The sequence below is a fragment of the Fragaria vesca genome, linkage group LG1 (assembly GCF_000184155.1).
Source record: "Fragaria vesca subsp. vesca linkage group LG1, FraVesHawaii_1.0, whole genome shotgun sequence".
NCBI lineage: Eukaryota > Viridiplantae > Streptophyta > Magnoliopsida > Rosales > Rosaceae > Fragaria > Fragaria vesca.
This window is the reverse complement of record NC_020491.1, coordinates 7,695,161-7,711,368: the sequence shown is the minus strand read 5'-3', so window position 1 is coordinate 7,711,368 and position 16,208 is coordinate 7,695,161. Positions and strand designations below refer to the sequence as shown.

The 16,208-nt window shown below is 39.4% G+C and overlaps 3 protein-coding genes across 3 annotated transcripts in view; 2 read left to right on the top strand and 1 right to left on the bottom strand.

The window, feature by feature from the left end:
- The window catches only part of LOC101304228 (glutamate receptor 3.3-like), a 2,896-nt gene extending 1,326 nt beyond the window's left edge, over positions 1-1,570 (top strand). Inside the window, exons 3-6 of the mRNA XM_004288983.1 lie at positions 3-278; positions 392-423; positions 608-1,014; positions 1,133-1,570. Coding sequence (XP_004289031.1) covers positions 3-278; positions 392-423; positions 608-1,014; positions 1,133-1,570 — 1,153 coding nt within the window. The remainder of the gene's footprint in view (positions 1-2; positions 279-391; positions 424-607; positions 1,015-1,132) is intronic.
- A 2,386-nt stretch (positions 1,571-3,956) lies between these two features.
- Positions 3,957-8,207, top strand: LOC101296031 (glutamate receptor 3.3-like). Its single transcript, XM_004287668.1, has 7 exons — positions 3,957-4,017; positions 4,694-5,042; positions 5,215-6,554; positions 6,638-6,918; positions 7,043-7,074; positions 7,161-7,570; positions 7,728-8,207. The coding sequence occupies exons 2-7, from the start codon at positions 4,763-4,765 to the stop codon at positions 8,205-8,207; spliced, it is 2,823 nt and encodes a 940-aa protein (XP_004287716.1). The 5' UTR covers positions 3,957-4,017; positions 4,694-4,762.
- Positions 8,208-9,930: 1,723 nt separating this feature from the next.
- Positions 9,931-14,154, bottom strand: LOC101295745. The gene is made up of 7 exons (XM_004287667.1): positions 13,924-14,154; positions 13,613-13,823; positions 12,097-13,367; positions 11,841-12,013; positions 11,422-11,668; positions 10,723-11,026; positions 9,931-10,438 (listed from the first exon to the last, which is right to left on the bottom strand). Exons 1-7 carry the CDS (start codon positions 14,100-14,102, stop codon positions 10,277-10,279), a joined length of 2,547 nt encoding a protein of 848 aa, XP_004287715.1. The 5' UTR covers positions 14,103-14,154; the 3' UTR covers positions 9,931-10,276.
- Between the last annotated feature and the right edge of the window lie 2,054 nt (positions 14,155-16,208).

Genomic DNA, 16,208 nt, shown 5'->3' with positions numbered 1-16,208 from the left:
GAATTTGATGGTATAGTAGGAGATATTACAATCACTACAAACAGAACAAAGATGGTGGATTTTACACAACCTTATATTGAGTCAGGGCTAGTTGTGGTTGCTCCAATAAGGAAGATGAATTCTAGTGCTTGGGCTTTTCTGAGACCTTTTAGTCCAATGATGTGGGGTGTTACTGGTGTGTTCTTCCTAGTTGTGGGAGCAGTTGTTTGGATTTTGGAGCGCAGGACTAATGAGGATTTCAGGGGGCCTCCAAGAAGGCAATTTGTCACAATTGTTTGGTAAGTTGTCATGTCCATATTACCCAAATACAAAATGTCAAATGCAAATCTAGGATGTTGCTGTGAGCTTGAAATATCTATCTAATTCTTGTTTTTCTTCTGGGATTTTGCAGGTTTAGCTTTTCGACTTTGTTCTTCTCCCAGAGTAAGTTGAATGTCTTGTACTTTAGTAAAGTGCCATACTGTACTTTATTCGAATAATGTTTTACTGTGCGATACTTGACATGTTATGTTGATGTGAGATGGTCGATCGATCAAATTGTCACATAACTGATGATGATCAGCATAACGGTTTGGACTAACTTCCCTTTTTCATGGTGTTTATGCAGAAGAGAAAACTGGCAGCACACTTGGTCGCTTTGTGCTGATCATATGGCTATTTGTAGTACTAATACTCAACTCCAGCTACATTGCAAGCTTGACGTCGATCCTCACAGTGGAGCAACTTTCTTCACCTGTGAAAGGGATTGAAAGTTTAGCAACAAGCAGTGATCCCATTGGTTTTCTAAGGGGTTCCTTTGCTGAAGCTTACTTAACCGACGAGCTGAACATACATCACAGCAGACTCTTTCCCCTTAACTCGCCGGAAGACTATGAGAAGGCCTTGAAGAATGGTCCTAGTGCAGGTGGTGTTGCTGCAGTGATTGATGAGCGTGCTTACATGGAGCTCTTCCTCTCTAGTCGATGTGGATACAGTATTGTTGGTCAAGAGTTCACCAAAATTGGTTGGGGATTTGTAAGTATATGTTTCATATAATCTTTCATTTGCTTTGTTAATATCCTTGCTTATCAAATAGGCCTTTCCGTATTTTTGTAAAAATGCTTGATTGAATGCACGTTTTTGGCTTTCATAGGCCTTTCCAAGGGACTCGCCATTGGCAATCGACATGTCGACCGCAATATTGAAGCTATCGGAGAACGGAAACCTTCAAAAGATTCATGACAAATGGCTAATGAAAAGTGCTTGCAGTGCAGAAGGAGCAAAGCAGGCAGTAGACCGCCTTCAGCTGAAGAGCTTCTGGGGCCTCTTTCTACTAAGCGGCATTGCTTGCTTTCTTGCTCTTATTCTTCATGTTCTTCGCATGGTTCGACAGTACTACCGGCATGTAGATTCCGACATTGAGAGCTCGCAATCTACACGACGACTCAAGTCGTTTGTTTCATTTGTAAATAAGAGGGAACGAGAAGTGAAAAGCAGGTCCAAGAGAAGAAGGACAGAGAATAAAGCCTCAAGTAAGATAGTGCATGATCAAGAATGCAGCAGTAGTGATGGTTTGGAGCGGGAAGTCTAACTAGACGAGGTGCTCTTGTACACTGCTTAGCAGTAAAGCCTAAACATGTATCCCCTAAATTTCAATCAACTTTTATCAAAGACTTAGGTGATCATCACAGAATAATACATATACAGGTGCCCTTTGTGCAGATGTAATCAAATGTTAAATACTAAACTAGTTGATGTTGATATCTACATGAAATCTTAATCTATTGTAATTAGGGTTAAATGTATTATATTATCATGTAGAGAACATCTTAAATACACGGCGTGTATCTTCACATACATACATGAATAGTTAGGATTATAGAAAATAATATAGAAGTATAGTGGTTAAACATATGAATTGTTATAAATGGTTAAAATTGTGTCGTGTAAATACGCGTCGTGCATATAAGAATTTTCATACCATGTATGAAGTAATCTCTATATTACTCTCCTATATTTCTAACTTCCAACAATAAATGAATTATGAAAGTTGGGCTGTGGACATGGACCATTAGGACTAGACTGGATTACTGGATTCTTTTGGTTTTGAGAAGACTGGATTATTGGATCATGAAACAACCAATTCAAATAAAGCCCAATAAGAAAAATAACTTTTTTTTTTGTTATATTAAAGGAGAGCTCTCCCAATGTTGCCTTTATCACGTAAAGCTAACTCTAAGGACTTGGGAGAAAAAAAAAATGCATACTATTGCTTCTACCACCATCAAATCCTTAGACGATGACATTACATGCTTTTTATAAGCACAATCATTTCCAACAATGTAGTTGCATTGTCAAGGAAGTCGCCTAAGAAAGTTTCAAAGTGCTATAAACACTTGCGAGAGGTTCTATCGGTGTCAACAAATTAGTTTTGTGTTTCGATTAAGAGATCTCACATATGATGTCATCAATAATATCAAACCTCACATCCAAATATCTTAGTGCAACATAAATGAACAATCGTAGAAAAAATGGTACCTGAAAATGACACAACCGGCACATGGTTATAGTCAAGAACATTGGCATGCAATTTATTTCACTCTGAACTAAATTCATAGCAAAGAATCCACCCATATCTGTGTATAGATGTACTCATTCATGGTTATAGTTGCTAAAATCTTACTAAGTACGTTGTGTCCTACTATGAAACAAATGGCTTAAATTGGCCAACACAAAACGTGCCCCATGGACCAGATAAGCCTTGGTGCAATGACCACACGCACACCAATCACCAATGTGAATATGTGATGCAATTCCAGAGTGGTTCTAGTGCGTCCGTACACCACTCGATAGTTGAGGTGAACAAAATGGAACCAGAATAGACAGCACAATTGCCCCATTTGGCACGAGTAAGTGACCAACTCCAATATATTTGGCTCAATTTCACTTGGAGGTTACTCATCAAAGCTGGCAACTGCCCTATTTGACAGGACCACTGCTCCCTTCTTGTCCCTTTGATCGACACCCATGTCGGTATTTGGAAGTTTGGAACAGAATATAATCATGTATACTTACTTAGGCTTGTAAATCCACTATTGTGTATAAGTTTATCTTGTTCGAGCTTAATTCGTAAATGAAACATGAAGTTCAAGTTTTAGCATGTTCGGCTCATAGCGCTCGTGAGGAGCTTGTATTTATTCATGTGACAACTCAAACCAAGGTTGAGTTTATGGTGCTAGTAAGTATTGGTAAATATATATATATATATATATATATTTTTGAGCTAAATTCAGTTTATCCTCTCAAACTTTAGGGCTAAAATCAGTTTGGTACTTGATTTTTTTTTTTTAAATCACGTTGGTCTTTGTACTCTCAAACAACATCATTTAAGTCTAAAATTTAAATTTTAATCCAAAAAATGACATCATTGGTTGAGTTTAGTCCTTGAAAAATGACGTATTTTCATCATTAGAATGTCCATTCGCCATTCTTTTAGTTTGAAAAACTCAAACGTGGATTCTCATGACGAAATTTTTGAAGCTATAATAAAATTTTGAACTTAGTTGATGATATTTAAGAGTACAAGGACTAACGTGATTATAAAAAAGTCAGGGACTAAACTGATTTTAACTTTAAAGTTTAAGAATTTAAACTGAAATATAATTATTTTTCCCTAAAAGAAGAAGAATTTTAGATGTAATTAAAAACCAGAAAGTAAAAGCAAAGAATTTTAAAAGTTTCGGACAGAAGAATGAGTATTCAAAAAGAAACGAGTAAAATGCGACTGTAACAATCATTTCATCCATTTGGTGATGAGAGAAGTCTAGACCTCTCAACTTGGGTGCTCAGCTTCATCTCATCACAAAGCTCCAAATTCTATAATCAGATTTTCTCAGAGCCAAGAGTGTCTCTTTCTGGGTATTTATCATATTAATTTCCCCGCACACATTATATGCATGGCAACTATTGTATTATTAAGAACCTTTAATCTTTCATCGTACTTGACCAATTCCTAAACTTTCTTGTATTATTGTTCAGGTGGGTAAATGAAAGTATAACAATTCAATGCTTTAGCCTATAACCATGAACTCTTTAATGGATGCTTCTAAAATTATCTAGCCTTTTGACTTTTTGAATTCCTTAAAACTTTTTGCTTTTTCCATTAGTTTCATCCTCTTTCAGAGATACAGTTTGCCAGTTTCTGATTTTAGGCGGCCTTAGTTTGTAGGGAATGAGTTTTTCTCCAACTGGGTTTTGGGTTCAAGTCCCAGTCTGCTCTTAGAGTTGTATTTTCATCTGGTATCAAGCTTCTCACAACTACTTTTCCTGTTCAATGAGTTGTATTTTCATCTGGTATCAAGCTTCTCAAGTTTTTAGAGTTGTACTTTTCCAGTGATTCTCTTTTACTGTTCAACCTCTTCATTTTCCACAAAAGAAATCTCTTTCCTCACTGACTGCTTTTTCCTTATAATATTGATTATGTTTTGTGACTTTTGTCTACTTCATGTCTCCTCTGAGTTTAACACACCAAATACTTTTGTGCTTTCTCTGTGTTTTATTTCATTTCTTGTGAACCATTTTTTTTCTCTACTTGTGTAGTTTATGTTGGATAAATTTCCTTTCAGCTCTTTAGTTTTTTTTTTTTTTTTTCTTTTCATCTGGATGGAATTTTGAAGCTGCTTGCTTATTTTGTGTTGTTTTGTAACTATGGCAGTGCTTGGATTTAAATCTCAGTTCACTCAATCACTGTCTGGGAAGCTGGGTTGGTGAAAGTTAAGGGTTCATGGGTGAACAATTCACCATGAATATAACTTGGCTCCTGCTGTTGATGGTTCTCTTTAATGGGTGTGCCTCACATGGAGCTACCAACACCTCTAGAAGACCAGAAATTGTAAATGTTGGGGCTATGCTTGCTTACAATTCCATTGTTGGCAAAGTTGCCAAGCTGGCATTAGAAGCTGCTGTTGCAGATGTGAATTCTGATCCTTCAATTCTAAATGGAACCAAGATGGTAGTTGGAATGCAGAATTCAAATTTCAGTGGATTTCTGGGCATAATTGAGGGTATGTATGACTTTATATTCAAACCTTTTTCTTTGTTGTATAGATTAGTGAAGTTTGGTTCTTAAATCTTTATTGATATGACTTTGTTTTGGAACTTTTTTCTTTGTCGTATCATATGGAATCACAGATAGATTGATAAAGTTTGGTTCTTTTTTGATATGTTTCATTGCAGCTTTGCGATTCATGGAGAAGGACACAGTGGCCATAATTGGACCCCATAATGCTGTAACGGCTCATGTAATATCTCACATTGCAAATGAGCTCCAAACTCCTCTACTGTCATTTACAGTAACAGATCCCACCCTGTCTTCACTTCAGTTCCCATATTTTGTTAGGACTACTCAGAACGATTTGTTTCAGATGGCTGCAATAGCCGATATGATTGATTACTATGGATGGAAGGAGGTAATTGCAATCTATGTTGATGATGATTATGGGAGAAATGGGATTGCAGCATTAGGGGATTTTCTTGCTGAGAAACGTTCTAAGATCTCATACAAAGCACCTCTGGTTCTAGATCCTACTCGGGATAACATTACTGATTTACTGGTTAAAGTGTCTTTAACTGAGTCTAGGATTATTGTTCTTCATGTTTATCCAGGTTGGGGCACTGATGTGTTTAGTGTGGCTAAGTATCTTGGCATGATGGGAACAGGGTTTGTTTGGATAGCTACTCATTGGCTATCTACTTATACAGATACCACCATTCCCCTCCCTATGAGTACTATGGATAATATGCAAGGAGTTCTAACATTGCGCATGTACACGCCAGATACAGAACCGAAAAGAAAATTTGTTTCTAGGTGGAGCAACTTGACTAGTGGTAACCAGATGGGGTTGAATGCTTATTGTCTCTATGCTTATGACACTGTATGGTTGCTTGCTCGTGCACTAGATGCCTTCTTTGATCAAGGGGGAAACATTTCATTCTCAAATGATTCAAGGTTGACTCAGATGCGCAAAGGGGAACTAAATCTTGATTCTCTGAGTATATTTGATGGAGGGAGCTTGTTACTTCGCAACATATTTGGAGTTGATATGAATGGCACAACTGGTGCAGTTAAGTATACTCCAGGGAGGGACCTCATTCATCCTGCTTTTGAAATCATAAATGTGATTGGCACTGGGGTTAGGAGGATTGGCTATTGGTCCAACCATTCTGGTTTATCAGCTGAGCCTCCAGAAACATTTTACACATCCCCACCAAATCGTTCTAGTTCAAACCAAAGCCTTTACACTGTGTTTTGGCCTGGAGAGACGACACAGAAGCCTCGTGGTTGGGTTTTTCCAAACAATGGCAAGCATTTGAGAATTGCAGTCCCTAACCGTGCTAGTTTCCGTGAATTTATTTCATATACACAAAGCAATGACATGTACACTGGGTACTGCATTGATGTTTTCACTGCTGCATTAAACTTGTTGCCCTATGCTGTTCCCTTCAAGTTTTTTTCAATTGGTGATGGTAAAAGAAATCCAAGGATCACTGAACTTGTGCACACAATCGAAACGGGTGTGAGTTTTCCATTCAGACCAACATTTTTTTTTTAAGTTTCTGAAGGTGAATGCTTGTTCTGATTCTCAGTTTCTTGTTATAGGAGTACGATGCCGTAGTAGGTGATATTGCAATTATCACCAACAGAACCAGGATGGCAGATTTTACACAGCCATATATCGAATCTGGACTTGTAGTAGTTGCACCTGTTAAGACGACACTGAATTCAAGTCCTTGGGCTTTTCTGAGGCCATTCAATAGAATGATGTGGCTTGTCACTGCTGCCTTCTTTCTCATTGTTGGAACTGTTATTTGGATTTTGGAGCATAGACTGAATGATGAATTCCGGGGTCCTCCTAGAAAACAAGTCGTCACTCTCCTTTGGTGGGTACCATGCTCATTGCTCGAATCATTCTAGATAATGCTTTTCAATTTGTGTTACCAACTCTGATAATGCATGTTTGTGTCCGAATCCCACAACCATTTAACTCTGTGCTTTCATTTGCAGGTTTAGCTTTTCAACTTGGTTCTTTGCCCATAGTAAGTCAATTTCCACCAACTTCAGTCTTTTGGTTCATAACAGCTTCAATGTACGCTTAGCACTTTATTCTGGTTCTGGTATGCAGGAGAGAATACAGTCAGCACCTTGGGTCGCCTAGTACTAATTATATGGCTATTTGTTGTCCTCATCATCAACTCGAGCTATACTGCAAGTCTGACCTCAATCATTACAGTGCAAAAGCTTTCTTCCTCCATCAAAGGCATTGAAACTTTGCTTGAAAGTAAGGACCCTATTGGTTTCCAACAGGGTTCATTTGCCAAGTATTATCTCATTGACGAACTCCACATTGAGGAATCCAGGCTTGTGCCACTCGTCATGCCAGAAGATTATGAGAGAGCCTTAAAAGCTGGTCCACATAAAGAAGGTGGTGTTGCCGCAGTGATTGATGAGCGTGCATACATGGAGCTGTTTCTTTCAAGCAGATGCGATTTCAGTATTGTAGGTCAAGAATTTACCAGAACCGGGTGGGGATTTGTAAGTCCTTTGTTGTCTCTTTTAATCTAGACTGCATAATGAATACATACAGTTAGTTACAATATGCAAGACTATCTGTTTTTCTTCACAGACCTGATACAAAACTATTAGATTCTTATATCTTGTAGTTTAATACATCATGTTAATTTGAAATCAGGCTTTTGCAAGGGACTCACCTCTATCAGTGGACATGTCGACTGCTCTGTTGAAGCTGTCGGATAATGGGGATCTGCAGAGGATCCATGACAAATGGCTTCTCAAAAGTCCTTGTACTTCAAAAGGAGCAAACTTAGAAGTGGACAAGCTTGAACTTAAAAGCTTCTCAGCCCTATTTGCTCTCTGTGGAGCAGCTTGTGTGATTGCGCTCATTATATATTTCAGTATGATGTGTTACCAATTCACCAAGAAGTACACTGACAGATTGTCGTCTTCTGGGAGCTCCACATCTCGGCGTCTTCAGACCTTTCTGACATTTGTTGACGAGAAGGAAGAAGTAGAAAGCCGATCCAAACGAAGGAGCATGGAGAGGATGTCTAACAGAAGTGTGGGTGAAGATGACTCGACGAACAGTTCCAAAAGAAGACATATAGATCCCTCAGGTTCAAGCAGAAGTCTTGGAAATGGTAACAATGCCTGATCAGGACCATCCCAAAATCTCATTTGTAACTTCATGGCATGGGGGCTTTTGCTAGGATGAGTTAGCTTAGAAGCATACGTATACACAGCTCATGTCATTATATTGATGCCTGCTTTAGGGGAATGCTTTGGCAAGCTCTGTGCTAAAGTTGGTGCAAAATGGCATGAACTTATTTATACGAACATGAACTTGAAACAGCGCATATACAAAGATTTTGAGATGTAAATTACTTAACAGTCATCTAGAAAACTGAGAATTAATCAACTCTGATAGAGAGCATAGCCGGCTAGAGATTAGCAGATCTATATTCACCAGTCCTGCTGCATTAATAGCGGGGATATCGCCTGTAGTTCTTGGCCATATGAATCTTCCAAAGCGTCGTATCCAAGAACCATCTTGAAAGGATGTGATTTCGTAAACCTCAGCACTGAACATAAAGGATGCAAAGAGGTACTTGATGTCATCAGTAAACATGAACCAACCCATCGCATTTCTTCTCTTTTCCTTGTCTGATCACTACGAATGGAATCGAATAGGCATGAATCGGATTCAATTGATACATATATCGATTGAGCAGAAGCATGATTGAGCAAAAAAGAGGAGAACAAGCACAAGGCATGAACTGAAGTTAAGTGAACCAGAGAGAAAGGGTGGAACAAAGAACATTGGCTTCGCTAATTTCCCAAGGTACTTCCCTTTGTATTATTGCTGTGTGTGCTCAAAGAACATTGGCTTTGCTGTTTCTGCTGTTAGCTTGCTTTTGTTCTATGCAGGTGTGTGTTTTAACTCTAGGATGAATATATTGGAACTCGTTTTTGTTCCTCTGTTTTGTCTCTTTGATCAATCTCTTCTTCCACCAAAACAAGAAAAACCAATTTAAAAGAACACATGCTATACGTATAAAAATAAATAAACCTCTTTTTTATTTCTCACATTTTAGTTTGGGTATAAAATAACTGAAAAATTTGTCACACCGACTCACCGATCTACTCATTTCCTTTAAAAGTAATTATAGATTTCTTAATCATGAATCATGCAAATACATCCGTGCATTTCTTCATTCGTCTTAACATAACTCTGTGTCGGAGCATTGACAGCTTTCACCGATCCCCCACGAATCCACGGGTCTGCCGCAATTGCCCTTCTTGTGACCTCTTTTAGTGCACTGTTCTTGACAATACTTGTTAGCTCTCGATAGTTTAAAGTAAAAGAATCCGGTATCGCATTTCACGTGACTATCGATACAATATCCAGTTCCTTGTGCAACACCAAAACAAATCAATTCTGATGTCGAAAAGACCAAGAAGAGTGCTAAGAAGAAAGCAAGTACCCTCGACTCCATGGCTAACCGCTACACAATGTAATCGATCTTCTTCTGCTTCTTCTTCTTCTTCTTTTTTCAAATGGTACACAATATGAGCAACAACAATCACTATTTATAGGAATTTTAATGGAACGTAACTACGATGACATTATGAAATGAAACACAATTGCAATGAATGTAGTTATAAATAAGATCTTATTTCGTCATAAATCATAACGTTTAATCTCTTATGATACAGTAACTGATTTTCTCAATGGAAGAAGAATGTCAATGCATTCAACCACAAAATAAACAATATTGATAGCACCCCTCTGAATGACTTCACAATTTCAACTGATGAAAATGCAGGCTCTTCTAAATCTTGAGTTGGCCTAGTCAGTTTAGTTGGTTGATACTTGATACCATTTTCTACATCAGGAACTTGTTGGGGGAGCATTGCTTGTTGTTGGTGTTGATGCATTGCTAATTGTACAAGGACCTATTGTATAAGGACTAGGAAAACCAACTCGAAACACGAATCAACCAAACATGAACCACGCACCTCTTATTTTTACTTCTTTTAGAGTGAATCACACAACTTTGGGAATTGAATCATGACAGTGACTTGATGATGAAACCACCTATGTATAAAGATTATGACAGTGAGTTTTATACATTATTATAAATATTTACAGGCATCTACACATACAAGCTAGGCCCAACCCCTACACAACGCAGTGTTTATTTCAGCATAACTTCAGCATTTCTAGAGACCCGAGGACACATGGGCAGTGCTTCTGAAATACTTCTGAAACCATTCCTCTTCTCTACAATGTTTGCAGGCAACTTTGTATACTTCAATCAGAAGTTTTGGGAACCGACTCGCAAAGTAGACATCATATCCTTCGGGCATTGGTCCTAGGAGTTCCTGAAACAGCCACCATGAATCAAGAGTTGGTATCCACTCGTACAGACACATAAACATAAGAGCTGGCATGCATAAGACTATGATAACTGGTACTTCTGAAATACTACTCGGTGACAATTCTAGTTTAATTTTTGAATAACAAGCTAACATTCTAGTTTACCGACACATGCAGTTCATATTGATGCTTGCACTCACATTTTTGTTTCTGATTCATACATATATTACCCACATAATTTATTACATATTTTCTTAGTTGGATAAAATTTGGAAGCAAAAACCAATACCTGGATTTCTTTTGGGAGCTCTCTATAGTGATTTGATTTGTTCCGCATGACTCGCAATAAGTCTCGCACGCTGTCAAACTTATAACGCCTGTAATGGCCAATGTTAGTGAGGAAAGCAGGTTCCATCTTTTCATTCCATTTCCCACCCAAAGCCAGAGGCGCGGTACTTTCTAGGGCTTTCAGAAGATCAGAGTTGGCCTCTCTATCTTCCAGTTCTACCCTGTCACTATAGTCTCGCAGGAATGAGAGTCTCGTCTCAGAGCTCCAGAGAAGAGGATGGTGCAACACCTCCAAAGCCTTTGGCCTGAAAAAGATTAAGAAAACATTAACCATAAAAATGCCATGAAATAAATTTTGCAGGCAAACATAGAAACCTATATTGTCTGTTTACTTCAATGAGTCTATGCTCTAAAAGACAAATCATGCAATGACAACATTTAGTCTTTCAAGCTCAATACATTCCAACACATCCAAAGCTATGGTAACACCACCTGCTACCAAGTATCCTTGAAGTAACCGGGGCATGGTGTAGCTGATTTACTATACCTACATGTACTTGACCCCTCATAAGTCATACACTATCTAAATTGAAAAGCAACATAAGGTTGAATGAAAGCAGTAATTACAGTCTTACAGGAGACATATTCGTTGCATAATACATACTCAGGATTATTAGAGGAAACTAATGCTCAGTATTACCTCAATTCAGGATCACGGTTTAACAAGCGAGATATAAGCTCCAAAGCTTCCGGAATATACTCCACCAAGAACAAATCCATTTGGTTCTTCACAATATTTATATCACGTTCAAGGCGGTCACCAAATGGATGTCTACCACCAGTGATGCAAAAGAATAGGACACAACCTAAACTAAACAAATCCACTGCACGTGTTTGCCGCCCATGAAGAAGCTGTTCAGGTGCTTGCCAACCTGAGCTACCACTACCTGCAATCAAGTCAATAAATATTATCCATGATTAACGGAAGTAGCATTTCTAATTTGAATTGTGAACGAGAAGATTTTATGGTTGATGCCATTAACCATTAATGTTGGATATAAAAGGTAGGATGTTTTAGACTTATAAAGTTCGTGAGTAGGACAAGTAAAGAGTACTTGCCAGTAGCATAATGACCCAAAGAAGACATATCCCCAATAAGTCTCTTGCTAATTCCCATATCAGAAAGCTTTGCACATAATGAACTTTCCTTGATCAACAAAACATTTTGAGGCTTTAAGTCCCGATGGATTATCCCCAATTCATGTAAATGCACAAGCCCGGAAACCACATCCCTAAGTCACAGATGCAAAAAGAATGTCAAGAAGATGCTAGGTGAAATTTATATACAAGGAATCAGAAGTAAATGTTAACCAACCTCATCAATTTCAATAATAGAGGGGACAAAAGACCGTTTGCTTTCCATAAATCGGCGTCTGGCATAATATTCTTTACTGAGGACAAGCGGACCTTATTTTGAATCAAAGCATAGTCTTCACCAGCTACTGGATTTGGAGAGGAATTTGAGTAAAGTTGTATCAAATCATCCAAGTTGCAAATACAGCGCTCCAGAGAGAGATAAACAAAATCTCGATCATACTCTACTCCGTACCAGCGTACTATGTTTGGATGTCGGTCAGATGCAATAAGATTCTGAATTTCTTTAAAAGCCATATCATGATGAGCTAGAACAAGGCGTTTCACTGCAACAGGTCGACCTTCATAAACTCCCTCCAGGACAATGGTACCATTGCTTCCCTTGGCAATCTCTGTATTTGATATAAGCAGTTTACCAATCCTGTGACCGACCAAAGCACCATATAATAATTCATCAAGTGGCAATGTTTTGTTATCACCATAAGAGTGTGCTAAAGCTTCCTCATCCTGAGATGATACATGATTCTCCTTCTTTTCACCAATGACACTAATATTCTTTCCTGATTTCCGATTCTTCTTTCTCTTGGAAGGAGCAGTATTTGGATCAGTGAGCCGTTGCCTTTTAACTACATAAGCATAGCAGCATATAACAAAGCCCAGGAGGATGACAAAGGAGAACGTGAGACTCCAAGTTCGTGACCAATCAAAAAGCATGACTAACATGCCATGCATCTTATTTGAAGCAGGATCTGAGGGGATCTTATCTGTCTTTTGTTCCACTAATATTCTGTCATGTCTAGATGGTTCAATTGATATACGATTTTGATGGCTGACTCTTATTTTTGATTGACATGGTAACGGTAAGACAATATCACTGCCTGTTTCAGAACCAAGGCCCCCAGTAACCGGATTTGCAATATCTGAACAAAATAAAAGAACTCCAATTTCAAGATATTTCAAACTCCATGCGAGTTCATTTGAATTTGGAAAGTATGCCGTCAGGGTATACTCCGTCACCAAGACATCTAATCGTGGTTTAGCATCTTTTGGACTCGTTGGAGCAGACTTGAACAATTGCTTAATGGCTTTGATAATACCAGCGTACGTAACACCCTGCTTCTCTCCATGCTTTGAAGTGTATCTGCGAATTTTCTTTCCAGTGAAGGGATTAATCTCATAAGTAATGGTCTTCTTTGATCCAACTGTAACACTTCTATCATCTAATGTATAAGGCGTCATTTGGACGAAATCAGCTACAGTCATACGAAGGTTCTGCAAGGAAGTCAACAATTAATGTACCATCCCCGAGTATGTGCAAGTAACAAATTACTTCATTGCAGCTACACCAGCATATATGCATCCAATACCAAAAATGTGAATGTTCTAGTTCCATCATAACATTGATCCTAACTAATCAATAACATGAATAGCACAAATATGAATCGATTTCACAACATGAATTTCCATACGAAAACGAAATAAATCGAGGAAAACCACAGCGGCATTGTATGACATACCTGTTTGTCGCCATCTGTGATCTTATAGAGATGTCCATCTTCATCAACATCTGCGTGGAAGAACATATTATCATCTTTGACTCCAGGAGCCTGATATGAACTGTACAGCGGCGCCCCTAAATCCACGCTATAAATTACTGCGCCGGAGTTACTGTCCACCAGCCGTAACTTCCCCTCCGGCACCGCCTCGAAGTGAGTGCTCCGCTGCTGACTGTCAAAATCAAAATGGAACCGAAATATGAAAATTCAGTTACAGATGGAATTAGAGTTAACAAATCGGTGAAACTCAGGGAGTTGAGAACACTGACGGCGGCGGCGGATGGGAGAGGAGCGATCGGCCGGGAGAGCGGGAGATGCCGACGATGTGGTTCGGCTGCGATCGGCGAAGCGCGGGGGCCGAAACGGCGGCGTTTGGGGAAGCGGAGCCGAGGATGAGGAGGAGGAGGAGCAGGAGGAGCTTCCAGGTGGCGGCGTGGTGGTGGTTCTTCATCTGTGAGAGGGATTTGAAGGCGTTGTAACCCCCAGAAGATGGAGAGGGCTGAGGGGATGTGGAGGTCAATATGGTCAACAAAGGCGGAGGGAGGAAGAAATAGTGGAGGCGTGGGGTTTTAGGGAGTAGAAGATTCGAAGGTGTTTCCGACCCGCCACGATTCGGATCTCCGAGTCCGGAAGTTTTATCCGGGTTTGTCTTAGCTGTTGCGATCGGTTTCGTTTTGGTCATTTATTGGCATGACGTGTGTGTGTTGAATTTTGTAGTTGGGCTTGTAAAGAATCTTTGTTTCGGATAACAACGCGGGAAAAGGCCGGGTAGACCCAACACCATGGAGATATCCTTATCTACGTCATCTCTACCACAATAAAAAAAAGATAGGGGTTCTGAAAATTCACCGAAATATAAATTATCAATTCTGCCCATCAATCCTATAACTCTAACAACCATATAATTAAAAAAATTAAGGGCCAATTACATAAAAGTCCACTTTAAAACATTTTATCCCATATAAGTCCACCCCAATATTTTTACTCACATAAGTCCACTCAAGCCTAAATAGAGTCTTATATTAGGTATTGAAGTTCAACAAAATTACAGACTGCCATCCAACCAAAAATTAGATTCTCTTTTATATTTACAAAAATACCACTAATGTAAAAAGTCAACAACCACAAAAAGTCTATGGCCGACCTCCGGCGAACTTTTCGGCCTAGCTCCGGAGAATTTTCCGGCCGACCATCAGTGAGGATTCTGACGACCATAAAAGATACTATGACAGACAATAAAAAATACTACCGCCAGCAACAAAAACTACTACCGTCAGCAAAGAAAGCTATTACCACTAACAACAAAAGATACTACCCACAGCAAAAAAAACTATTGTCATCAACAAAGAAAGCTACTATCAATGACAACGAAAGATACTACCGCTAGCAACAACAACTACTACCGTCACAAAAAAAGCTACTACCACTAACACAAAAGATACTACCGTCAGCAACAAAAAGTACTACTGCCACCAACCAAATCTACTACCACTAGCAACAGAAGTTACTTCACTAGCAACAAAAGATACTACGGTTAGACAAAAAAGCTACTACCACTCTAAAGAAAAGCTACTAGCGTCAGGGAGAAAAGCTACTACCGCTTGAAGGAAAAGCTACTATCACCCGAAAGAAAGCTATTGTCGCTAGAATGAAAAACTACTATCACCAAAAAGAAAAGCTACTACCGTCAGCAACAAAAGCTACTACTAACTAATACAAAATCTACTAAACAGGTTGATATGTAATATCACAATGCAAAAAATATACTATCACCGTATCAAAAATATACTATTATTGTGTTGAAAATGTACTACTATACTACAATGATGCTGATACATAGTTACAAATCTCAATTGGATGTGACGTGGCACAATCCAAGTCTTCTTGTTGTCCCTAGCTGCGTTTCCGGCCAATTTCAAAACCTAAAATCACGAAGACAGAAAAAAATCAAAATCAGATTGAGGTTTTCGGAAAATTTGAATTGACGGTGAGGATTGAGTGATTTACCTCGAAGGCGAGATACTTGAGAACGGCGGTGAGGTAGACGGGGGCGCCGACGCGGACGCGGACGCGCTCGGCGTACTTGCCGGATTTAAGGAAGCGAGTGATAAGGTGGTTGTTCACGCACTTATCAGCGGCTAGGAGGACGTCGACCACAGCCAAGATATGATCGGAGCCGTCAAACGGAGATCTGGATCTTCAGGCCGCCTTCGATCTGGTACTTCTCGATCGTCAGGCAGTCGAGGGTGAGGACTAGGGGTATTCGTCGATGTGGCAGAGGAAACCTTGATGTCGTCGATCCGGCGGCGTCGAGGTCGAGGCGTCGTTGAGCCGACAGCATCGAGGTCGAGTTGTCGGTGTCGAGGTCCAAGTGTTGTGGTCGTCGATCCATCGGCATCGAAGTAGAGGTGTCGTCATCGTTGGGATGGGATCAGAGGTGAAGAATGGAGAGAGAGAGAGAGAGAGAGAGAGAGAGAGAGAGAGAGAGAGAGAGAGAGAGAGAGAGAGAGAGAGAGAGAGAGAGAGAGAGAGAGAGAGAGAGAGTAGGTAGTAGGTA